The following is a 25,916-nucleotide window of genomic DNA, read 5'->3' as shown; positions in this document are numbered from 1 at the left end:
TTTCTCAATAGTGTGGGTGACCCTACACTCACTGCTAGCATAGCGGAGTCATGGTTCAGGCTGGGCACCATGAACAATCCTGAAATGTTAACTCCCCAAATTGTGCCCTTAATGGTCTCGGATTGAGTTGGCATATCCCAGTATCACAGTGGACTGGTACAATGATTCACTCATTTTTAAAAGGTGGTAGTGTCAAATGATTGAAACAAGCTATTTCTTTACAGATTCCATCAACTCCTATGACTATTTTTTTGTTGAAATTTTTGCAAAAACTCATAGTGTTATAAGAAGTCAAGCTTCATTGTCCTCTTATTAAGAGCTGTCTCCATGAAAACATATTTTTATGACTGTTGCTGTCGTGATTTGAGCAGCAGACGTAAACAAGGTCATCTCCAGCCATAGTGGGTGGATGTTTAGTTTATAGCTCTGAGGTTAAGAGCGAAAGCCTGTGACTAAGAGCAGAAAACAGAGAAGCCTTTGTATACATCAAGAGCCCTGAGGCAAAACACAGAGAAGGAGAATGCTGACACAGACTTTAATGGAGAAAGAAAAGAGTCCATTATGAATGTTACAGAGAACATAATTCATTTAAGAGAAATTGAGATTTAAAGGACTTACAGAGTGGACTATGAATGCTGACGTCAGTGCATCACACCCGGTGGCTTGTTGTTGGGCTCTGAATGTGTGTTGGGGTTCCACGCATCATGTCAGGTGGAAGGCAACTTGCAGCCAGAAATTATCATCTGCTCTTTTTTTAGATTTCTGTTGGAAACAGCTTTCATTCAGTTCAAGCCTTTCAACAGGAACCGGTGATATGCACAATGAAGCAACTGCAGCTCTTACATTTTAACACAAATCTCCCACAATTGTAAAAAAAAATGCTTTCTTCAACACTTTTTGCTTCTCAAACCCATCTCTCCATCAATAGAAATGGCAGGCAGGGCAAAAGGAGGAAATGGGGATGGATGATTTCTGAATTATACAGGTGTGAGCATGAGGAAAAAGCTGGTTAGTAGAGCTGCTTCCAAGCTTGCATGCACATTGAACAGACTAAGGACTGGCACATTTACTGCACCATAAAACAATGCTATAAGTACTTGAAAAATATTCATCAATCCATATACTATAGTGGCTTCTAAAATTCAGCAGCCAGAGTCATGAAAACAGAGTGTTTTGTGCAGTAGCTTGCGCAACCGAAGAACTTTCTTGTCCTCAGAGTGCTTTATTATTTTTAACAAGACAGGCTGAGCACTTCTTGATAAAAATTTTTTCCTTGAAGCAGTAATCCTACTTAAAATTTTTTACCTTGTCCTTACACCAGGAACTTACACACTAGGAACTTAATAACAAAACTAACTTTCCATTACAGTGCTAGTCATGTCAACACAGCGAGAGACATCTTGTGATTGCCGTGAAAGGGGTCATGGCTGGAAAGAAATTGAAAGTGCCCTGTTAGTATGCAGGCTTAATATTTTAAGAAGAAAGCTTTTCTGAAGTACATTTTCTAGGATATTCAAACTAAAAAAAAAGAGATATGCATTAACATCTGTTGTAATAGGAATGTTCCAGCCTATAGCGTTTGGTCCTGATGCCTAAACATGACAATGTTTCCATGCACCTCAAGCCTACTTTGCCACAATCAGGTGACAGATCATGACACAGTCAAACCAAAAAGAGCCAAGATTAATGCAGGAGATCTCAGAAGAGAGGCCATTCATATATCTGCGCATTTGCCTTTGCTTCGAGCAAGGTGCTGTTCATCCTGCTGCTTTGGCAAATGCATTACACACTGACAAAAGCCATTTTTCTCTTTGATTCAAGAATTATTGAAGATTTCAAGAGTGCGAGTTTAATTAATGTTGAGAATTTGGCCACACAAGAAACCCATCTAAGTCAATCTCACTTCTGTCTCCTTCTATCAGTGTGTTACAACAGGCTCTTTCACGGTCACGAGGCTGGACAGGGGACACACTTCTCACTACATCTAATACAATGAAAAGAAAAACTGTCTTTTTCCCCCTGTGGTCTTAGTTGCACATGTGGCTTTTCATACCACACACATCATGTGTTCTTGGAATGAAAGGCCCTTTTGTAGTATGCACACGCCAGCCGAGGCAACTTAACATCGGGTAGGATTGTTAACTGGCTTCTCTAAGGCCTCCCATGAGCACTGTGCCAGCAGCATCGCACTGAAGAAATTTGACCAGCTAGATTACAAGCAATTAAGACACATCATCATTGTTGTTACACTCAGGTTAACTACCATTACTCAATGGAGGTAGTTTTTCCCTATAGGAAGATGGCAGACCTTAAGGACAGGCCTGATGATTACCCAAACACTGTGTTGCCGTCACTTGGAAGACATTTTTATGCCCTCTCAAAGCTATGGCCACCCTTACATCAGAAGATTAGCAAGAAATTTATTTCCCTAGAAAGATTATCAAGCTACGAGTCTTTCTTTTACAGGCCTGAATGCCTTTGATAGTACTTACATAGGCACTAGTCATCAATCAAAATCTTGTCTCTGTTGCAGGGCCTGGTATTAGGGTGCACATAAAAGGATCTAGCAGATATTTGCAAAGCTGAACAACCCAAATTGTATCACTGATTTGGCTAATTCCAGAATGGGACAGTTGTGTAAATGCCCTCCATCCCTTAAAAAAAACCAAAACAATGATCACAGACAAAGAATTTAACAATTTTATTAAAAATTGTACCAGTTATTAGAAAAAAAAATCCAAGTAGTAAAGTATTAAAAAGCACCAAAGAAAGAAAGTACAAAGCAAATATACTGCACAAATACAGATACAAAAAAAAAGGGAGCTCTGCCCAGTCACCATTGATACAGGCAGGAGTCCTGGAGGCACACAACCAGAATAAACAAAATGCTACATTCTCACTGGGTCTCAGTCCATGGCAAAGAAGGTGTGTGCACTTCAGGACTAATCCAGACATAAATCTCACAGGAGAGCATCAGGTTTACTTCTGCAGCAGGACAGTATCATATTCTGGTGAATATCAGAACCCATAGGAAAACACTCTACTGAAGGAAAGTTTAGTAAGTACATTGCCCATCCTTTTTGTTTTCCAGATGAAAGACTCTGAAGTTTTAAAACAGAAAACATAAGAGTATCCAACCAAAGTACAAAAGTCATGCAGGAGAAAATGTGAATCCACATTTCACAGTAAGTACTCTCATCAGTAAATTTTACCTAGAAATGTGGGAGACTGTACTACATACCACTGAAATCAACAAATTAAGAGATACATGATCAGCTTTAGCAAAAAAATCCCAACAATCTAGATATCCAAACTCAAATTTGGTGGCAGGATTTTCGAATGCACCAGTGGAAATGGACATACAAATCCCTTGGGTTGTCTTGAAACTTCCCTTGTACAAACCTAACTTCTGACATTTATTTGAGGATCTACTGACAATGTGGTCTTTCCATCAAGCCAGTCTCTCCCTCTTTTGTCATCAAATTTTACTTTCAGCGTAGTCCGATCAAAACTGAAGCTGAGGAATCTGTGATGATGCTCTCCTGGAGCTGTGTCCACAAATTGGCAAGACTCCTTTAGATTTAAGAATAAATTTATACATGCAAAATTTCCATAATAGATTTTAAAAAAGGTTTAAGAATCTACCCTTCCCACCCCTCTGTTCCCCAAAGGCAGCAAAGAGTCTGAAGACAGAACTGAAACATGGCTTTAAAAACAGCCCACAGACATTAGGTTTCGCTTCCCAGAAACCAACTTCCAGCATGGGATTCACAGGAAGAGACCCTCTTTTCTGTGGCTAAGGGGGAAGGTGAGGCACATGGAAGAAAGAAGGGGTAGGGGATGTCAGACTGCATTCAGTTTAAGAACAAACGCATACACACACACACGCACACACACATGCACGCACACAATTACATTCCAGTGCATTTGATGTGTTTGGTCTTTTCTGCTTTTCCTGGCGGAGAAGAACTGAGCTGTGTAACACCTGCGTGAACACATGCAAACCAAAGAAACAGAGACCACTGAAGTCTTTAGGAACTGTAAAAGATTGTCTAAGAATCTTTTATCAATTCCTTGAGGTATTTCTTCTTGCTAAAACAATCAAAGGCAACAGGTAGGCATTCTTGCAAATGATCACAAATGCCAGTTTGAAAGACATCCTTTCGAAGGACATTATTAAAAATCTCTGTTGTCAAATTATGCTAATGCTTGATAGTGCTTGGTCCATGTGAAGAGCTCCCATGAATATGGTCCTTTCACTTAAAATCTTGCAGTAAATATTGCTGGTAAAACATGGCAAGACATATCTGTATTCTTGTTTGATCCCAGCATATACGCTGAGTGCTCTCTGTATTTCTCCCTGTTAAAATACCTTCACCAGCACACCATTCAGCATGTCACAGCCTCACCATTCCCACAGCTTTAGCAGAGATATGGGTCAGGACCAACAGCAGAAGGGTGGAATTCATTGTAGAGTTGATAAGGTCCTATTGCAACAACTGCCTCAAGTAATTTTGCTTTTTCTTACAAAAAAAACCCCAAACCCACAACAAACCAACAACCCTTCTCCCAAGTCTACTAATGGGCTTAATCTGCAGCTTCCCAGAGGAGTGTCAAGCCCCACACTGTGAATGAAGATCAGTCCTTGCAACATTCCAGTGACTGCTATGGAGCAACTCCAGGACTGTAGTAACCTCACAACCACACATTGCCTATACCTTTAATTCAGGCTTAAGAGGCAAAGAAAGATGTCTTTGCAACCATCCTTTCTACATCAAGAAGATCTGGGTTCCTTGCCTCTCTTCCCTTGTTGATTCACAGCCCCAAAGCAAAGGCTGATAAGGAAGTTTCTTTCAGGACACTTCTAATGATAGTTTGGGCAACAAACATTAAATAACAACCAGCTATTTAAACTGAGATATGTGATCAGTTACACAGAAATTCAGTGCTACCAGGGATTACTAGCACCTTGGGAGAAGGCTGCAGCCCCACACAGATCCAAGGTAACCCTTTCCATGCAAATTCATCCTCTCTCCCACCTTTGTTGTATCCTATTTAGGCAGTATGCAGATATCCCTGGGCAGTCACTTTTTGATTACTGGCTCAGCTTTAAAGAATTGCAGGAAACAAAAGCAAACCTAACTATTCCCTACTAACACCAGGCTTGCAGGATCCAGGGATGGGCAGGTTAAAATACCTTTGAAAAGATGTGAAGCTGGGAAGGGATGGGAAGAGCTCTGTCCTTCAAGGAAAGAGAGCTGAGGTCTGAAGCCATTTTGGAGATCTCGGGAAGGCAAGAAAGATACTTCCAGGCTGCTGGTACCATCAATAGCAACTCAAGTTCTTCTTAAGAAGAAGTGATTAGGAATTTGTTTTAGGAGAAAGATCTGACTGTTCTTTCTAAATTGCTAGATTGTAGCTTTACAACACAGAAATATTGTTCCATTCCTTCCCCCAAGACTAATATCTAAAGACTTGAGCATGCTCCTTCACCAACAGGACTTACACCACCTTCCTTGGAACTGTTTCACCAGATAATCGATGCACGCCTGTGGCCACAAGAGCTACTCTGCAAGGATGACCTCCTCAGTGCGTGCTCAAGGGGCCGTAATAACATGGAATGGGTGACACATACATGGGTGCTGTGTATTTGTTGATAAACATGTATAATCTCCCCACTATTTCCTCAAGTAGGTGAGACTGTAAGTACAAAGCTGCTGCCCCTCCAAATCTACAGGAAGCAAAATAAGACTTTTGGGTTGACAGAGCAAATTTCCTTTCTCCAAGATACCCAGATATGGAATATAATTAAAATATATTATCAGTGGTTGCAAATCTCTGGCACCAGTAACCAACATGCATATTGCAGGAAGTCAGCCTTTGTCTAGCATTAGCTCTACGTCTCCAATGAAGTATTGTTGTTCAAGAAGGTTTTAACTGGGGACCCTGGCATGACCGATTTTGATAAGTCTGTTGTTAACAGTGGGAAATACAGACTGGCAAAGATGTGTCTTTCCCTGAGCCAAATGACTGTATTGAGGCAGGCAGCCTGAACTGAGGAATGGTTTCAGGTACTTGTTTCTCCATGTTAAGAAAAGTCTTACCCTAGAAAAACTGTTTGGGTTGCAATGCTAGAAAGTGCCAGTACCAGACCTATCTTTGCAGCTCACGCATGCGGAGAACAGGCCTCACTGGCCCGTCTGGCAGCCAAGTCAAGACAGAGGGGAAAGGCAGAGTGCATGATGGTTTTCAAGTGTCAGATGCACTTGCTGAACTATCATAGTTTGCAGGGCTGCTATGATGCAGCTTTGACTGCTACTGATAAAAGGGTCCTCTCAACCAGTAGGACAACACCAGTATCACATCCTAGAGCATATTGTGTGGGCAGGCAGCATTGCTGCATTGCTTCCTGAGCCTCAGCGCTTCCACTCCAGCCTCTCTAAGAGCTTCTGATGGAAGAGGCTCCTCCAGCTTCTCGGGGGACCCCAATTCAGTCCGTGCTCGCACTACGCCTCAGGCCTTCATTCCCATTGAAATCCTCGTTCTCCAGCGATCAGCACATTGTCTCCAAACAGACTGTGCAAAGCAGAGTATGGAAAGCCTCTTCTCTTTCACCATGGGCAGAGAGTGCCTTCTCACATCACTGCTGCACAGTCAGCAACAGCTATCACTTCTATCCCTCTGGGTAACTCTGTAGTGCACATGCTTAAAGAAACAAAACCAAAACCACCTCCCCACCCCAATAAAAACTCCCACCCTCCTTCTCCATAAACCCCATTCCCCAAAATATTACTTGAGATTCATTTATATGAATTATTAACCATCATGGACAAACATATTACTCTAGCTAGAAAAATAACATAAGAGGAGGGAAAAAAAAGCTTTTCTCATATAAACTCTCCTTACGTTCAGAGAGTGACTGTGAATTTACAAAAGTGAAAAAGGCTCAGGGACCTCCTTCAGGGAACTAAAGCACATTTTGCCACAAGAAAGCAGAATGCAAATAAAGAGAATGGGGTTGGAAGAGAGGGAGAAAGTCCAAATTTAACTGTGTTCAGCAAATTGTTACGAGGCACTACAGTGCAATGATGAGATTATACAAATACCAGAGAAAGCATGAATTAAGAGAAGGATATGCAGGGAGGGTTGGAGGAGAAAGCATATGTGCAAGTAAACTACTCATCCTGTACAGTAATGCTTCTTTTTCAGAGTGGACCAAGAGCAGAAGAATTGCTCAACACCTGAAGTCAATGTTTGTAACAGGATCAAAGAGCAACTCTCTGGGCAACTCATCCCCACACTGGTTGTTATCATCTGAGACCTACAACAAGGTGCAGTGGCAATATGGAAACAGTCTGAAGAAAATAAAGCCTGTACTGCTTTTCTGTTTGTACTTTACCCTACTTGTCACTGGGTTTGCAAACTATTAATGGTTAAGGCTACAGAGAAGTAGCCGTCAATATTTAAGGCTACTTCCTTTTGGTAGGGTACTTTCCCTATGCTGGTCCAACAGTGTCAGTCATATGGACAAATTTCTGAGTTCATACAAACTGGGAACTGTTAGAAGATCTGAAGTAATAATATGACTGCTGCTAGTCAATATGTGTGTACAGCAGCCTCCAAACATCACATACCAGACAGCTTGTACAGCATACACATTAGACTAGTTGCTCATTCATTTCCCTGTCAAATCCTGAAGCAAAACAATTGGATGCCTGCGACCAAAGCCTTCCTGACCAACCACATTATTGTAAGAGAAAACAAAACCAAAACAAAATAAACACTCATTATAAAACTAACAAAAACATATACATTAGCATTGTAGAAAAATTACACTCATGTCATATTCGATGGTTTTTGGCTTTGTGCTGGCTCACGGGCACTGCAAACACTGAACTGTGGCAGAAACCAATAGCCACCAGCAACTCCAGGAAGTTTTAATTTTAAGACTGTTGGACTGAAATGATTTTTTCTGTTGATTGCAGTGACAAAGAACAACTTCATGTGAGAGTGCTGCAACTGGTGCCCAACAGAAAGACTGAAGAGATCAGATTTCTTTGCAATTTTCTCTCACACAGGGTGCAAGGAAATAAACAGTAACTCATGCAGAAATCAAGCAACCCAATGGATCTAAGCTACTTGAGAGTTTTCATTGCTAAAACCCACCTTCTTTGTGGAGGAATGGAGCACCTCTGCTCTGGAAGATACCCAATGTATGTTTAGAGTCACCAGTCCCAGACATCATTTTTAGCTAGCAGCCCCAATGACACTCCTGCACTCTACCATTGACTAACACACAGGGCAGAGGAAGCTGTTAGGCTAAGAGCTGCCGCCCTTGGACAGAGGTGGCTGGCGCGAGGAAGCTGCAGTGCGCTTTCCCAAACACACCCACATTCTGGCTTTCCTTCGACAGTGTTGGACAAGAGCTCCCTGCCTCGCGAGGCAGGCAGCAGCAAAGAAGAGTCCGTAAAAACCTCCAAACTTGAAGACGAGTATCAGAAATTCAGTCCTCATCACGTCCGGCTGGCGGTGTGCAATGTCTCACCCCTGAACCAGTGTTTGTTCAGTGCTCCCTGCAGACTGGATGCGGCCTGAAACAGGCAGGCGAAGCTCACCTCTGCCCAGTGTGGTTCCTGTTTGCCTCTGCATTTAAGGCCAAGTTGTGTAGGAAGAGAAAAAGCTGCCACCACACTTGATTTCTGTTCTGCTGATGCTGTAGAGGAGAACAATTGAAGCAAGGTTATTTATATTTCTAAAATTGCAACATACCACTTCTCTTTTCCAATAACAACTCAGTTACACTTTTCAAGAGCAGACACTTTAATCCCATCAGCATAACAAGGGGGTGCAGCAAGGGATGAGGGGAGAGAGGGAAATGATAAGTTCTCCAGAAATAATTGTAGCTCTAACATTACAAAAAGAAAAGAGCAGACCCTTTATGCATTGTGCACAAGAGGATTAAACTTTTTTTTTTGCTTGTAGGATTTTGTAGAGTTTAGCCAAGTGCTGTTTTTAATCAGATTGGCTTCTGAGCCTTTCAAAAGCCCCAGCTGCATGAACAAACAACCTTTTTTTTTTTCTAAAAAAAAAAAAAATCCCTCTTCACCCCAAAAGTAAAAAAAAACCAAAAAAACCCCCAAAACTGGTGATCCATCTGTAAGTGATTTGACACCGTGAAGGTCAAAGGGTTAATCTTCAATTTAAACCACACTGCTGAGACAGCAAAACTCTGATTTCATCTAGTACAAGAAAACACATTCGTGCACACACACACTCCCCCACTCTCCCCCCACCACATTTTCCTTCCCAGCATCTCCAAGATAATACTGCCCTTTTTATAGCCACTTTTGACAGTAAGCCATAAATAATCAGCCTTGGAGCCCTTTCCTACTGACTGGAGCCAATTAAACCTTAAGCAAGAACATACTTGAAAACACACAAAAAACCAAAACCAAGAGGTTATTTCAGGTCCCATTGTCAAGGAAGAAACATGGGAGTTGAGTTTCAGGGGGACATCAAACTATATAATGCAGCTCTGGGGCAGGGACACTGCTCTTTCTTTTGTTCTATGTAATCACCCCTGCAAAAGTGGCTTTGATTATACCCCCACCTTCCCGCACTTTAATGGCATCTCATACAAACAGGTGGGTTTCTCTTTACATTGCCCAGCCTGGGATACTATTTCACCTCAATAACCGACCCTCTATTAGAAGTCAGTCTTTGTTTTCTCATCCAGAATTCCATATTTGCTAAGCAGGACTGATCATTTCTGGAAAACAAAACAAACCAGCCCCAGTCTGCCCCCCTCCTCCAATCCCCAGCAGGCGAGGAAACAGAAGATTGGCTTCCAACAACTTTGCCTCAGTACACAGGAGTTCATAGAAGAGCGCTGAAGTACATTATATGAACAAGATGTTTCAACTGAGATTAGCCCAAGAGGGCAGAACAACATGGTTGCAAGGCATTCTTTACATAATCACAAATAAGAAAGAATTGCAACTGGAGTTGGTGTGTCAGATATAGCTGTCAATAGACAGCTCTTCAAAGCCCTCCCAGATAGTCATTAAATATATTCATATTTCAGCATGAGTAGATCTGTGCCATTTGAATCACACATACACACCAAACAGGCTTCAGAAAACCTTTGTTCCTCTCACAGCTTAGCAGTGGGTCATTCCTCTTACCCTCAAGACTTAACAGTTGTCTCCTGGATTTAGAGGTGTTCACACAGAATCCCATCACGCATTTCAACACCACTGTGTTTGGAGCACAAGCCACTGACAGTGACTCTAGAGCATGGTACCGTTTATTTCAAAGTAACTGGACCTGGGTTCAGTCCACACCAACTGCCCAGGCATTGTTACGTTTAAAGACAAAACCACCCTTGTATCCCCTAGGGCTGAGTTACAAAAACCTCATTTGGTCTCAAAAATCAAGATGTTTTTTGTTTTCTTACTCGCCCCTCCATTTAATCAGGCTTATCCTCCTTCACCAAACTCCAGAGATCTTCTCACCCTCCTCCATAGAGCCACACTCCCAAAGCTGCTGAAACATGCACGTGGAACCACAATGTCTCGATGACATCTAGATACCACATTTTTATCAAACTATTACAGCTTAAGTGGACCTCTCCTTAAACAAAGATCTTTGGGTACCATGGCAATGAAGCTTTCTTCTGCAGTTTCCATGAGTAGGTAACTATGCTAGGAGAGCAGCCAAGGAGGTAAAGAAGTACCTCATAGGGACTTAGTATGGGAAATACAAAAGAGTGTTTACAAATTGGTACTGAAATCCTAAACTTGAAATACATCTCACCTTAACTGGTGGACCCACTTGAGTGGAAACTCTGATGGACTTTTGTAAAGTGGGCTAATTTGGGGGCAGATGCCTCTCATCAGGTAGGCTGATCTGGCACGAACAATTTCAACTATTCCTTGCTGTCAGAATGCTTGTCCTGCTTTACGTAAGAGGACGCTATGTGCTTCTCATACACCATAACAGGTTTCTAAATATTCTGTCTTCTCCTTAGGTCTTACATGTCACTTCAGAAGAAAAGGATTACTTGTTCTTTACAGTGATAGGTGAAAGAGGCCACATTCAGGGAAAAACAGTGGAAGGACTGAGCTCATCCTTTTCTCTTTTGAGAGCTTTTTGAGGAAGGTATTGGGGTTTGGTTTCATTTGGTAAATTAGAGCTTTAGAGCTCTAGTTTAAGATGGGTTACAGACCTGCACAAGAACCAGTGGGATGTGGTATCATAAACACTAACAGAAACAAGATTTTTTTTTTTTTAGTTTCTATTCTATTGTATCTATTTGACTGACCCTTTTGGTATAGCATTTTTGTCCTTCTCCAGTTAAAAACATTTCCCATTATTTGCCTAAGACACTCAAGGACATTGTCATGCAAGAGCAGAATATTAATTATTTTACCCTTGTTTCCCCCTGCTTATAAGAAGCATTAAGATCTCAAACCACTTTATGAAGGACTTTGACACCATTAATTTTACTTTGAAGTGGAAAAAATGGAGCACTAGGCAGCTTTCCAGGTTTTATTCCTAGACCTAGAGCTTGTATTTCCCTGGGTCCAGCACTTCCCTCCCACAGTTGTGTAGTCCCACTCACACTTTCACTGGCTTGTGTACTGAGGCTTCCCCAGCTCGCACTGTCCTCTCCTCACCCTAGTGCAGGAAAGTGAACTAGAACAGGACAATGATCAAGGACAATCCTGACCTGATAAAGAAGTTGGCTTTACTATTGATTGGGTCATCCTAATCCATCCCATCCATGGCATCATGTAGCCAAGCTGATGCTTGTGCCAGCACAAGAGAAAGGTGACCTGGGAAGAGGAGCAAGTGGGGACTATTTACTTCAGCAGCAAATCTAGTTAACAGGGTTTACAGAGTCATGGTTCACTTCTGGGCTGATTTGCTTTCTGTGGTACTAATTCAGCATGGGACAAGAGCCACAGAATGGAAATGGCAGATATTTTTTGCAGTAAACAATTTATGGAAAGAACTATATCCCAGTCTAAAAAGTGTCCTTTTCACAAGTTTCAGTAGCTTTTCCCTAGATATACCTCTGCCAAGATCAAAATAACCAAATATTTCAAGATTGGGGGGTTTTTTGGTGTGGTATAATTTAGCTGCCAGGAAGGACAGAAATACCACAAATTTGGCATCTATTTTTTTTTTCAGATGTGATACATTTCAAGTCAATTCTTACAGTTTTCTAAGACTCATAAATACTGTGGCACGGCTTTATATTTTTCCTAAGCTTCACTGTGCTGATTTGTCACTCAGCAAAACAATTCCATCCCCAGAATCCCTCCTGCACCCAAGTATTGGGGATGAACACTTTGTCACCTTCATGAGGTGGTAACACAGTGAACACTTTGAAGCTCCTCTCCCAAGATGGAAAGAAGCCCCTTTTGGCCTCTATACTAACTGTAACTAAAGAAGACTAGACTTGCAAATACAGAAAATCAACACAAAGTTGGAAACACATAAAAACATTTCCTATTGCAGCTGCTGCTTTTTAAAAGGGATATCCTTAAGAGACTGTCTGGCTGAAGTGTTAACATGAATACTTCAATGAGTCACAAGGAAAGGCCATTTTACAGGAAAAGTGTCCTCTGCAGCACAATACATCAGTGAAGCCTATTCCATGAACTGTCTCAACCAAAGGCTAGAATACTGGTAAACAAAAACAAAACAAACCAAACCAGCAAGACTTTTACTGAAAGCATGTGAAAGAGGGACATGATTGACCTGACATGCCCTTTTCATAATTCCTATTACATGTTTCACACTGCAAGCATATAGATATGTATCTGTTAAATAATATCCTAGATGTCAAAATCTTTTTACTCTGACCAAGCTCTTGACTAGGGTGATTAAGGGAATATCAGGATAGATAATACATCTTGAAGAAAATACTGTCCTTCTGACACATCTCCTTGAATCTTTGAGCATAAATGTTTAACAGATGAACAGGACTCACTTTTTCACTTGATACATATGTGCCATAAATATGATCATATATATGTCCTACGTGGGTCTGGTACATTTTTTATCACATGTACACCTGTCTATTCTCTTGACTTCATGACCAACTTCTCACTTTGCTTCATGGTTTCCAGATAGTTAAGGGTCAAATTCTGATTCCATCTTAACTAGAATGATTAAAAAAGAAATAGTACTATTAGAGCAAAAGAACAATAACGGCATGTGTGTACATAAAAACATCATTCTTCCTTTAATGACTAATACAAGTATTAGCAGTAAGTCATTTGGATTTTATTTATTCACTGAAAACAAAAATACTTGCACACCGGGAGCAGTTGCTGACTCATTGCTGAAGGCTGTTTTGGCTGCCAGGTGGCTGAAGGCATATTGTGCTACCACAAAATATGCTTTAGCTTAGAAAGACTAGAAAGTCACAGTCCCCAAGGCAACAGAGGTTACAGAAGGTGTTCTCCGCTGGATAGAGAAATGCAGGCCAATGGAAGGCAAATACAAATCTTTCCAGCTGTGATTCCTAATGACCAAAGAAAAATGCATGTGTAAAAGCAGCAGGGAAAAAAAAAGGACACCATAACAGAGAAGAACTGAAAAAGGAGCTCAGCAGTATGATTTCTCGTGATGACAGAGAGAGAAGGATGAGGATCCTCCTCAGAGATCTGTATGATTCTGGCTTGAAAACCCCGCGGCTCTCTTAGGTGGGGCTAAACTTGTGGTAGAGGGAGGCATCATCTAAAGCACTGCTTCCTTTCTCAAAACCTCCATTAGGCTTTGTCAAGCAAGATAAGCAACATGTGTGCTTATGGAGAGAGGACATACAAAAGTGGGTACAGCAGGAGGGATGCAGGGTGCAGGAGAACCCCAAGACCCATTTACAGGCTGCTCAAGCAAAGGGGATGGCACTGACCTACTGAGCTGCTAGTCTGAGAAGCAAATGATAATGTTAATTGCCCCAAACCTGCTGCAGGCACAGCTGTGCAGGTGAGCCCTTTCTCAACTTTCTTGTAGTTCAAAAACAAACACGCAGCCACTCGCGCCTTCCTCTCTAGTGCAGGCAGGAAGGGGAAACAGACAGACGCCATGGCAACAGCCAGCTGACGGCAACCTGGGAAGGGCAACCACCGGCCATCCCGTTCCCAGGCCCCCAGCCTTCCCCTCCTGTACCCCCACAGGGCATGCTGCCTTATTTGCCATAAATACGGTAAATAAGAGTCTTGCGTTTCCATAGAGCCACCCCTGCTACCAGTCTACCTGTGGCACGGGGTCCAGCGCGAAATTCGCCCCCAAACTGGGGGGTGGGGGATCAGAGCGTATGGGAAGAAATGCCCAGACCCCACCTCCATGCCCATGAGGAGACACTTGGTTGCTCCAGCAGCCGCAGGCAGCAAGCAGGGGCAGGTTTGTTCACTCAGACACTAAGTGGGAGCTGACAGAACCATTTCCCAGCCTACCGTGTTTATCACCTAACCTGCACAGGCCCTGGGACCAACTGATCTTTATTTCCCATCGATTTTCTCCCTACCAGAAGGGAGGTGCTTCAGAAACTGCTTGCTGCACAGAGACAGCCCCATGTGATTAAAGTGTACTGTGGGGTTTTGTTAACATAACACTTTAAAAGTTTTTACAGGAAATTGTCCTGGCGGAAGGGCGAGGAGGGGGCATGAGGCCCTGCCTGGCTGGGCTGTGAGGGGGGCCTGCAAGGCAGGTGCAGCGCTGGGGCCTGTGGGCACAGCAGCCTCTCGTCAGCAGTTCTGATGACTCAGAGGCTAAATTTAGAGAGCGATATAAACACAGCAGCCACAGCACAAACACTGCCTGGCAGAGCTGCTCTCACGCACGGCACAGCACAGCACGGCACAGCCCTCACAGCCCGCTCCTCCTTGCCAGCCCTTTCTTTGGGGTCTGTCCTTGGTGGGTGGCTGCAGTCCCCCATCACCAGCATTTTGTCAGGCATTACATCAGGAAAAAACTAATTGGGGTTAAGAGAAGTTGCCTCACTGCTTTTATTTTTAGATTGCTATTCTTTCTGCCATGGTACGATCCTCAGAAATATTCCTTCGCCATGGGCGAGGGCGGCTACCAAGGAGAAACAAAACAAAAAAAACCCCAACCAGAGGCTTCAAAAGACTAGCAGGACACTCCTCCTCAGTGGCTTGAAACAAAGGAGGACTCTACAATTGGGCATTTGCTTTCCTGCCTTTCCACCATAACATTTAATTGAGTAAAATACAACCACACACACTCCTCACCATAAACAATCAGTTGAAACATCTCATCCCCCTCAGAGATGGCAGTATCTTAATCAATCAACCTAAGTGGAGGATGGAAGGCAGAACAACTGGCTTCCAATCAGCAATCTCTGCATGATCCCAGACAAGTTATAACCTGCATTTCTTAGTCTCCCACACTAAAAAAGAAGTGGGATATTACTGCAATTATTTCTTAATTGAAAAATAATTTCTCAGCTGTCACGTTGCTACAAGCAAAAAGCACGTTACCACCAGCACAGCACTGCGAGAACCAAGGAATCACAGAGCCTGCACAGACTACTGGGTTGTACAGGAGAAGCAGTAGCCCTAAATGCTATTTAATTCATACAGTGATACTGCAGATGATGTTCAAAATACTGCAAAACAATTCACTTTTACTGCCCCAAAGAATTATTTCACATTCTTTAATGTGGGCAGTCTTGGTATTTTGAGGTTGTGGCCCCACTGCCTTAAGATGCTGCAGTCTTAAGGCCACACTGCCTTAAGATATCTGGCAGGGTGAAGGATTCACGGCACACTGTTGCACAGAGCTTGCACTGCTCTCCTCCACTTGGCTCCCTTATCCTCTGCCTACTTCCTCTACCAGAGCTACGCAGGAAGTTTTGCTTTTTAACATTATCCCCTATTTCATGCAGGAACAAAACTGTAATATATTTAAATCTTTTGTGAGCTGAAAGTGTAGAGAAGAAGGATAGATTAGGCTCACGCAAAAGTTTTGTGCAATACACATCAAGAGTTTGCATAGATCAGCTTCCAACAGCAGCCCTGTGCGGCTGCCTAAGGAAAAGCAGTGAGCAAGTACATGCAATAGCTCCCCCTAATACTCTTTCAGTATCTAACTAGTTTGATTTCGGATTTCCCGATTTCTGTTTATTTAATGTCTCCTTCAATGGCCATAAACTTGTCCCAATTCCTCTTAAACCCAGATAAAGTGCTGGGATGCACAATATGCCTGACAAGGAGTTCCACAGAGCTACCTACTGGATGACAAACTACCTCATTTACTTTGAGCTGGCTCCCACTAGCTTGACTTCATTTTGCCTAGTTATGCTGGGAGAAGTTAGTCCATCTCCTTCATGTCAAGTTGTGATTTCTTGCTACCCCCTTGCTTCCTGTCTTTTTTTAGGCTTAGCAGTCCTAGACCATTTTTTCATTTTTCATATATAAGTTTAATCATCCTTCTTGCATTTCTCTGAACCTTTTCCAGTTCTGCAGAAGAAGGAAACCAGAACTATGTATAACAATCAAGATATGCGAGAAACATGGATTTATACAGTGGCATAACTCAGTTCTTGTTCTCAGCTTCTTTTCTCAACATACCAAAGAATACCATTACAGATCAGATGTGAGAAGGTGCAGTGAGTTTCTGTTAATCTAAATGTCAAGTAATCAGCTCCACAGGCAATAGGATTTTAGAGCAGGTGCTAGGCAAGGGGCAACAGGTTGCTGTGTCATTTGTATGCCTAAGGGAAGGGGCACTTCCAAGCCTATCTCTTCCTTCATTGTCATTTGCCAAAATGGACAAAAATGTAACACCATTAAGCAAAAAAAAAAAAAAAAAATTTTGTTTCAGCTTCCACATATCAAGTTTCTGACTCCACTGACTGTGAGCATTCCTCTTCCCCCTATGGCACCCTCCTTTCCTCAAGCCTAGGATCCTAATTCCATAGCCCTGCAAGAACTTTGGTAATTTACATGTCAATCTTCCCAGCCTCACACCCACCCTTCCCCCTGCTCTCTACAGCAGGCTTACTCACTTCTGGAGTTCTCCATTTGATACTCTCCCTTGCCATGCTCCTGCACCCTCAGCTAGAAATTCAAGTCCTCCACTGATGGGCAATCCAGAGACAGCAGAGATGAAGAGGAGACCCACTGCTTTGCACCGGAGCAGCAGGGACCAGCCAACACTAGTCATCAAAGGGGATCCTGAAATGTAATCACTTACTTGGGAAACGAATGAAAGCACTTAACCCAAGTCTCAAAGAGACTGCAGGTACAAGTAAAGTATGGGGCTGCTGGTGCTACAGGCTTAGCTGCAGGACAGTTTATCTCAGCACTACATTATTAGGAAGCTCTTACGGACATTTTTCCTAAAATGTAAAGTCATCATATAGGACAGTTTCCTACAAACACTTCCAATTCAAAACAGCAACTGTTAAAAATTTCCCTGAATGTCCTCAACAAATGACACAGAAAAGCCTGATTGAGTCTGGGATAAATGATGCACACACAGTGCTGGGTGCTCACTCCCCACCATGTGTCCAACACCAGACACGGGCTCCCTGTTGCGTAAGCAGAAGAGTTTCAGAGGAGGCCTTGATAACTCCCACAAGACATGGAGGGGGAAAAATATGCAAAACATAACAAGTTTCACTTTCAAAGGAAAACAACACTTTGGTGTCATTAATTTGAAGCAAACAGGTACATGCCTGGCTGTCTGCCCACAAATGGTGTGGATGTAGGCATTTGTGCTCCACAGGCTGCTCCAGCCCCTGCAGGGACAGCAAGAGAGTCACTTGCTGAACTAATTTGGGGAACTTAGAGAAATAAACTTTTCTATAGCTAGATTCACGGAGGCTTTTTGAGCATGGTCAGCAGATCTAAATCAACTGCAGGATTCCTGATGTGTTGGAAAGGGGCTTTGTTGTTGTTTGTAATGCACTTATTTACTCAAGAAAGCTCAGCTCTGATTCAGCATCTGGTTCTCATTGAGGCTCGGCTTTTTTTAAAATCAAGCTTTCCAGATGGGTTGACTGAAGCACGAGGAGGTCAAGAGACTTGTCTGAGGTCATACAGAAAGTCAGTGGCTCTGCTTGGACTTGAGCCCAGAACTGTTCAAGGCTACCACTCCTTGGCTCTTAAAGAGACAATTTTATCCCCTGTGAAGTGATCTTATCACCATGAAGAAGACATGTGATAAAAGCAGCCCCTTCAAAGCCTGCTTAGAAATAAATATTTTATTTGGAAAAAGCTGTAGCATTCCAGTGTCTCCATGAAGCAAGTCAAACCGAAGGGGTGTGATACTGATAGGGTGTCATCCACTTCACTCTTGTAGAACCCCGTGCTCCTATGGGATGGCTTTACACTAACACCACCATCCCTGGTTGGCTACTCACATCCCATCCAGCAATGGGTCATGTCCTGAAATATGCTGTCAGTTCAGCACAGATTGAAGCCTCTTCTCAAGGTGACAAAACTCAAGTGCACTCAGGACATGAAGCAGAGCCCGAGCACTTGTTGTCATGGCCTGGATATGTGGGGTGCTTGGCAGCGCATCCCAGCTTATCTACCAGCAGATCCCCTAAGCTCAGCTCTCTTCTCCATAACCTCAGAGTGCACCCTCTAAGCTCAGCCACAGGCTGGACTACACCAAGCAGTGAACATCCCACAGCAAAGTCTCCAAACCAAGGAGGAGGTAGCAGGTAGTGGGTTCTCTTGCAGAAAGCATGGCTTGGCTCTACCTTTGTTTTCCAGGGACAGGATGAGGTAAGCAACACAGAAGGAATATTACCAGAAGCTACACAGCCTCAGATAGGTAAAAGGTACTAAAAGAGCTTGAGAAAATGCAGATGGGTTTTGCATGTCATTCTGCAGAGCCTTTGGCAAACTGGATCAGCTGTAGCAGGCTCAGCTACTCAGGAACACAGAGCCTTGCTCAGGCCCTTCCTATAATAAATTCAGCATCTTAAGGAGACGAAAGCTGTAGGATTCTAGGGAATGTTGTGTTATTGCTCTAGCACTGTTCTAGGAACGAAAAAGCTAGGTTTTAAACTCCTGTATTCTGTTTAATATTCTAACAGGAAATGAAACCCTGAAAATGGTGTAGATGCCAAAAGCAAGCATAGGTGCAGCCAACTTTTGTATTCTTACAAGATGCATACCCAAAAATCTTTTTTATAGCCAAGAACCACAGAATAAACACCACATAGCTGTGCGAGCCCAGGGAAGAGATAGCAGTGACTCTCCAGGGTTCCCAGGGTAGGATGGGGTTAGACCGTGTGTTCAGCTGAGTCCAATGACAACTCAGTGACGTCAGCCTTTGCAGCTATTGCCCGCTCAGTTCCTCTCTCAGCCAGGGATGTACATTAACCAGTAGCCTTTGTGTCAGCACAGCCTTGCTGCTGCTGCAGAAAGGCAGCCATACCTAACTGCTGGAGAGTCTTGCACGACTCAAGCCATGATAGGGCCCACTCTTGAGTTAGCTGGATGCACTACTGCACTGCTGAAAGCCTTTCCTAACTCCCACTGAATGGGCACATACATTTTCTTTTCACAAGCTCACGGATAAGAGGTTTTGCAGGCTCCATAAGAGACACAGTTCGTTTAAAACCAGGCTTGCTCTCTCTCAGGACTTCACAAGATCACACCAGAGTGACTAACTTTGTGGTATTCTAAATTTGATTCAAAACACCACTCTAGAAAGTCAGTTTTGACCAAATGTTGAGACAAGCTGGAATGGGGCATCCAAATCAGGAATTAGCTTCACAGCAAGATAAACAACAGCCCAGTTTTCCATGTTTCAGAAACCACTCCTTCCAAACCACAACACATTGTGAACCAGTTTGCACATCTCCAGGGGTGGACTGCTTGGTTCTTCAGCAACAAGCTGGGATGAAACACAGTGGATAGGACAGAGGGGCTTCTGCATAGCTCTGTGTCAAAACCCAAAGGAAATCCTCCATGCAAGGCTGGGAGGGGAGGGATTGGGCATGACAAAACACAGAGAACAGTGCCTTGGACACCAATATGTGGCTCAGTACTCAGTTTTCCTGACAAACAATAAAGAATCCCTTAACAGATCCAAATGCCAAGGCCCATCCCAGGGTCAGGCTGTGGAGAACCACTGGCTGAACTACTCAGTCCTCGGGTTAAGTTTTCGAGGTGCTTTTTTTGTTTGTTTGTTTTTTGAGTTTTTTCCTTTTGTTTTGTTTTCAAATTTAAGCGGCTGCGCAGCTCCGCCCCCATGCCTCCCCTTTACAACTTGTTGCTCTTTCAGTTCAAACAAAGAGCACGGAGCTCCTCCCCCGCCGGCTGCGCCACGGGCAGCACAGGAGGAGGCTTTTGTTTACCAACTCTCCACCTAGGCCAGGGCCAGCCCAGGCCGGCCGGCCGGGCGGCGAGCCGGGCCGCAGCCGAGGCCTGCCGTGGCACCGCCGCTCGTGCGCTATGCGGGCAGCCCCCGCCGGGCCTGTGCGCGACCCGGAGCTCCACCCGGGGCAGCTTTAGAGGGGCGGGTTTGGGTGGGCATTCCTGGGTGCCGTTTCCAAGTCGCGGGCATCAGATAGGTAGGAAGCTCCCCCGGAGGTGAACTAGGTCAAGTTACAACCAGTTCCACCGCTTCACTCCAGGGCACCTCCACTGAGCTGAGAAACCTTCCATTCCCTGGGAGGACTAGGCTCGAGGGAACAGGGTCTTGGGCCGTTGCTGGCAAAAAGCACTGGGGAAAACCCCATTCAACCAGACACAATGCTGTTAACAATCCACCGTTAGCTCATTATTCCTGCAGTTTGCTAAATGACATTCATAGCGCCATCTACATTTCTACAGGCTAATCTTCCTCTTTCAGCTTCTTTAATCCTGCTCTGAGCATCCCAGAATTCCCTCATCTCTCTGAGGACAGAAAAGACAAAATCTTTGCCACAAGCTACATTCTCTGACCAGGTCAGAGATCCTCACTTACCTTTGAGAATTGCAACATATCCCACAGTTAACAGAGCACCAACTCACTGCAAGTGAGATAAGGTTTTGGTCCCTCTCTGAAGTCAGCAAGAGCATCAGCTTCTTTTATGCAAGTGGATACATACTGCTTGCCGGGCTTGCATAGAAGTGGCAAAGCACTGTCTACTTGCCAAACCACTGCCACCTGTGACAAACTCTGCACAGGCTGGGATTTCCATTTCATCTCTACTCAACAGGGGAAGAAGGACAGGAAGGAAGAGTAAGGAGACACTAGTTTTTTAGGGACACTAGTTTTACTTTGTTTCTTTGAAAAGTGGGTTTTCTTTCTCTTTAAAAAAAAATTTAAAAAACCAGAACAAACCTAACACAAAATCAAGATTCTGGAGCATGGTTGCCAGACCTGATGGCATCTCACAGCTGTCTTTTGTTGTGAGGAAGTTAGTCACAAGTCTGAGACACTAGTTAGGACAGTCTAAGAGAGGAGCTGCTGGCAAGTCTAGCATGATTTAAATATACTCCACAGCATTTCAAAGAACTACCTCTAGACAACAAGGAGTGTCAGAACAGACTTCAGGCTTGTTGTCATCTCCAAGACAAGGAGCCATAGGTGGCCAGTTGGGCCATAGAAGAGAAGCATTGGCAGTGAGGAGAGAGGAGAAGAGTAAAAGCCATAATAAAAAGTAAGGGGGAGATCCCTGGGGAAAGCCTCAGTGACTCCCTTGCTGAGGCACTGGAAGAGCTGTAATAGCAGCAGCTAACACAGAACAGCTACCTTCCCAGACAGTAAACACAATCCCACACATTCTCTTCCCTCCACCTACCAATCTTTAGGAAGAGCCAGCAATCTAGCATAAGCAAAATCCATCGGGATACTCCTGCCATTTTATCACTGCCATCAGTTCGCTGCCTTAAACAACAGCCGCTTCCCTTCCCTTCCCCGAGACACCCTACCCTCTGTATGTGGAGCCGGTGGAACTGGTCAGCGATGCACTGCAGCTTCTGCGCAATCTGCACCTCAGCACGTGCTTCCCGCTGACCCTCCGGAGGCTCCTCTTGGAGGTGCGGCTCCAACGCAAAGCCAGCTGGGGGGACGTGTAAACGGTAACCAGCATTGCCTACAAAACAGACAGCAGAAGGGTCGTTCTTCTAGTGCAAAGAAGCAGCTCTTCTCAGTATGCCTTAGTGAGAAAGGAGCTGTAAATAATCCTAAATTTTTGACTCGTGTCAAAGTTAAGTTTCTGAGGTGCAAACAATGACTGTGTACACTAAGTATGCAGTAAAACATTTGCTCGGCTTGTAAGCAGGTTTATATAAATTAAGTGGAGAGTTGTGTTGCTTCCCATAATCAAATGACTGGGAGGATCTTACACTTGGTTCCTTTTGCTTGTTTATAGTTCAGCAAAGCCTGAACCGATTTTTTTTTTTTAATTACAATTTTGCAGTTCTACAAAATCTCTGTCTCAAGTTGTCTCCCATTAAAGGTTGCTGTATCTTTTCCATCAGTCTTTTCTCAGTTTCCTGGCATTTAGTAGTACTGATTTGAATTACAGATCAATTGGATACACAAAGCAGAATGGAGTCCCATCAGTTACTAGTAAAATACTGGATGGACATGTGATTTATTCAACAACTTCAACTCCAGTAAAGAGCCTTAAAAGCTGGTCCACTAAGTATAAATTTTTGCATTTCCCTCTCCCCACTGAAAACTTCCAGGAGACTTGCTATGTGGATGAGACAAGCACTAGAAGTTAAAAAATGCAGGATATCGTAGGATATGACGTATAGTGAGCATCTAAACATTCATCAGTAAAATAAAATGTGACAGAATAAAGCCAAAAAGAAGAAGAGTGAGAATATCAAGGACAGCAGAAGCAATGAGCCAATGCTTGATTCCTGCAGTGGACAAGCAAGGATAAGAAAATCCAAGTTCTCTTCCCCAAGGGAGTAGGACCAAAGCAAAATAATTTCAGTCCTTTAGTAAAACACCCTAATGAAAGAAACATTGTTTGATTGGGGAGATGCTAAAGGGACAGTTTCCTTGCTGCAAAGCTGGTGACACTGGAGTGCTCTTACCATAGAAGAGTCTCCGGGGCTCTTCAGTGACTCCACAAGGCAACATAACATCCTGACTGGAAGAGGACGGGCTGAGGGTTTGAGTTGCCTTGTCCTGCTGCTCGGGATGCCTGATACCGGGACCACAGCAGTGTGTGAGGGGGAATAGTTGAAACCTCCCCAGAAGGCAGTTGTAGGACTGGTTCTGTGTGAAAATGCCAGTTGCAGTCATCTCACCAGGCTGACCTGCAAGTCCAAAGTCATCAGAGTGAAACACGTCATCGTCCAGCCCATCCAGGCTAGAATAGTCCTCTTCCAGGTAGCTGGGGCGATCCATTGCACCTGCAATAAAGGGACATTTGAGGAAACAGCTAAGACAAAACAAGATTGTTGTCCAGGAGAGCATGTCTTCTGCTCCAACGGTAAAACACGTCTCTTTCTTCCATGTCTGCTTGCCTCCCTCCCTCCCAATGCTGCCCAACTGCAAGGGCAGGAGAGGCAAGTGACTCAGTAGTGAAGGTCAGGGCTTTGTGAAACATCCTAGAGTACTGGGCCAGAGATAGACAAAGTTCACACGTGTCTAAGAGTCCACCCATGGCTCTGATTCCACAGCTGGTCACAAGGAGAGAGCCAGCCCCCAACCTCAGCATGTAGAAACTGAAAAGACATTGTTTTGGAAAGTACCACCAATCCTTCAAGTCACCCTTGTGCCAGTCAGCTTCTTTGGGCTCTGCTTTGCTTTGGCCTACTGTATTTTAACTTTATGGTACACCCCATTTATTTTTCCCCATCTGTTACTTATTGATAAACAAAAGCTTTTGTAATCACAAGGCTGCAAGGCCAGACTTTTAGGAAAGCCCAAGGGTTGCAAAACTCAAGAGCTGGCAAAGCCCTTTCTATGAAGCTCTCCATAGCTTCTCCCTGTAAGGTCTAATTTTCCTTTCAACTTCTCATTTCTTCTCTCAGCTCAACTGAGAGCTCAACCTGTCCCAATGGAGTCTCTTCATTACCTCTCCTACCCTCAAGCCTACATGCACTGTCATCCTACTACTAAGTAAAAAAACGTTGCTGGTGTCATTGCTTAAAGCAGGGCTTCTGTAGCTGCCAAAGTTAACACTCTTGAGCTCTGTTGCAGCACAAAGTTGGACAAGGATGATGGGGGAAAAAACCCAAACCAATAAATCCTATATCACTAATTCAGAGCTCTTTGCAAACATACAGTAATATTCAGAAGCAGTTTTACCACAAAAGACACAAGTCCCTTTACTGTTACCTGTGCATCTAACCCAATTGGAAGACAGTCTCCTAAGAGATCCATCTCCAGGATTTCCACCCAGTTCCAAACAAGGCAGTGAAATTCAACTCTTCATGTCTCTTCCTTTGCTCTGGTTTTCGAAGCATTTAAGAGAACAGAAGACTAGCAAGAGGAATTTCAGGCCTGAAGGAGACATTAATAATAATTTTATAAGGATATGTTCCATGCTTCCCTTGGTGCTCCCATCTCCCCCCAGGTGAGCAGCACTCACAATACCAATGAGCTGGAGGAGACAAAGAGACAGAGCAGCACAAGGTCTGTCTATTATTTGTGCAAAGCTCTGAGGGGCACTACAGTCATTTAAGTTGTTGCACCTCAGCAGTCCGCTCAGCCCAGCCACAACTCCTGAAGATGAGTTTGCAGAGCAGAACAGGTACTAGCCCCACAGCTGGTCCCACTCCACTAGATGACAGCACTCACAGCCTTCTCATCCATGGCTTAAAGTAGCACACTGAGAGGAGTTCCAGATCCTGAGCTGCCAGCACAGATACTCTCCTGCCAGCTCTGCTTCTGGATTACCATCGCCTGACAGAAAGGCAGGGCAGGGTGATAATGTGTTCTGTCTTTGCAGCAAGATTTGCCAGGATCTCATCCGTCAGAGCCTCGCTGGGACACGGGCATTCAGCGCAAGAAAGTGCAACTAAGGCACAAGCTAGCCGGCAAACCAAACCCCAAACAAAAGGGGTTTAGAGAGCAACAAGTTTTACTCGACCTCCTCCAAGACAGTCTAATTTTTTGCAGAACTTCTAGGAAACGCTGAAGGGAGAATGCCGAAACAGCGTAAAGAATAACTCAACCTACAAGTTCCTTCCATAGCTTTAAAGCACAGCTGAAGCCGGGAGGCACAGCCCTTACGAGCCGCCTTGTACTCCCCAGGCGGGACACCAACAGCTTGGGCTCCGAGGGCTCTAAATGCACACAGGTGCCCGCGCGTCTTCAGCCCCACGTTCGACCCACGGCGCTCCCACCAGAAGCCACCGACTTCCCCGAGCCGAGGCCGCCGCCAAAGCCGCCTGCTCTGACAGACGGCGAGCCGGGAGCCGGAGGGAGGGCTCAGCTCAGCACACACGTGCGTGCCAGCTTCCCAAAACAAAGCTGGCCGGCCTCGCTTCGGCACCGCCGACTGCTTTTAACTCTTCCCCTTCCGGGCTCCGACGCCCAGTTTAAATGCGGCTCCTCCGGGCATCGCGGGGAGAGGCAGACACCCGAGCCCGGCGGGACACCTCGGCAGGGGCAGCGCTGGCTACCGGTAATTAGCCGTTGCCTACACGAGCACATCACCGCCTTCTCGGTGCCCGCCCGCCCGCCCCTTCTCCCCGGGGAGACTCGCGCGACGCCGGGCAGGAGCCCCTTCGCACCACCCGGCCGGGCTGGAGCTGTCCCGGGGTGAGCTCCCTTCCCTGTCACAATCGCTCCCGTCCTCAGCGCCGCTCTGACCGCGGCGCAGAGGGGCCATCCCCCAGCGGCGAAGGAACTTCCAGGGCAACTCACCGATAAGGGGGACGGGCGTCCCGCGGGGCCGGGACGTCCCGGGAGCTGCCGCCGCGCCGCGCCACCACCAAACTGCCGCCGCCGCCGGG

General features: G+C 44.6%; 1 protein-coding gene across 3 annotated transcripts; it reads right to left on the bottom strand.

The window, feature by feature from the left end:
- Positions 1–689: 689 nt before the first annotated feature.
- On the bottom strand, positions 690–25,916 carry BMF (Bcl2 modifying factor). 3 transcript variants are annotated; one of them, XM_061998310.1, is made up of 5 exons: positions 25,828–25,916; positions 24,295–24,459; positions 23,043–23,363; positions 21,921–22,084; positions 690–762 (listed from the first exon to the last, which is right to left on the bottom strand). In XM_061998310.1, the coding sequence occupies exons 3-5, from the start codon at positions 23,356–23,358 to the stop codon at positions 703–705; spliced, it is 540 nt and encodes a 179-aa protein (XP_061854294.1). In that variant the 5' UTR covers positions 23,359–23,363; positions 24,295–24,459; positions 25,828–25,916; the 3' UTR covers positions 690–702. The 3 variants fall into 3 exon arrangements, with proteins under 3 accessions (XP_061854294.1, XP_061854292.1, XP_061854293.1); XM_061998308.1 differs by lacking the exon at positions 690–762 and adding an exon at positions 8,527–8,713; XM_061998309.1 differs by lacking the exons at positions 690–762; positions 24,295–24,459 and adding an exon at positions 8,527–8,713.

This window comes from Colius striatus, chromosome 6 (assembly GCF_028858725.1).
Source record: "Colius striatus isolate bColStr4 chromosome 6, bColStr4.1.hap1, whole genome shotgun sequence".
In the NCBI taxonomy this organism is placed as follows: domain Eukaryota; kingdom Metazoa; phylum Chordata; class Aves; order Coliiformes; family Coliidae; genus Colius; species Colius striatus.
This window is presented reverse-complemented; position numbering and strand designations above follow the sequence as displayed.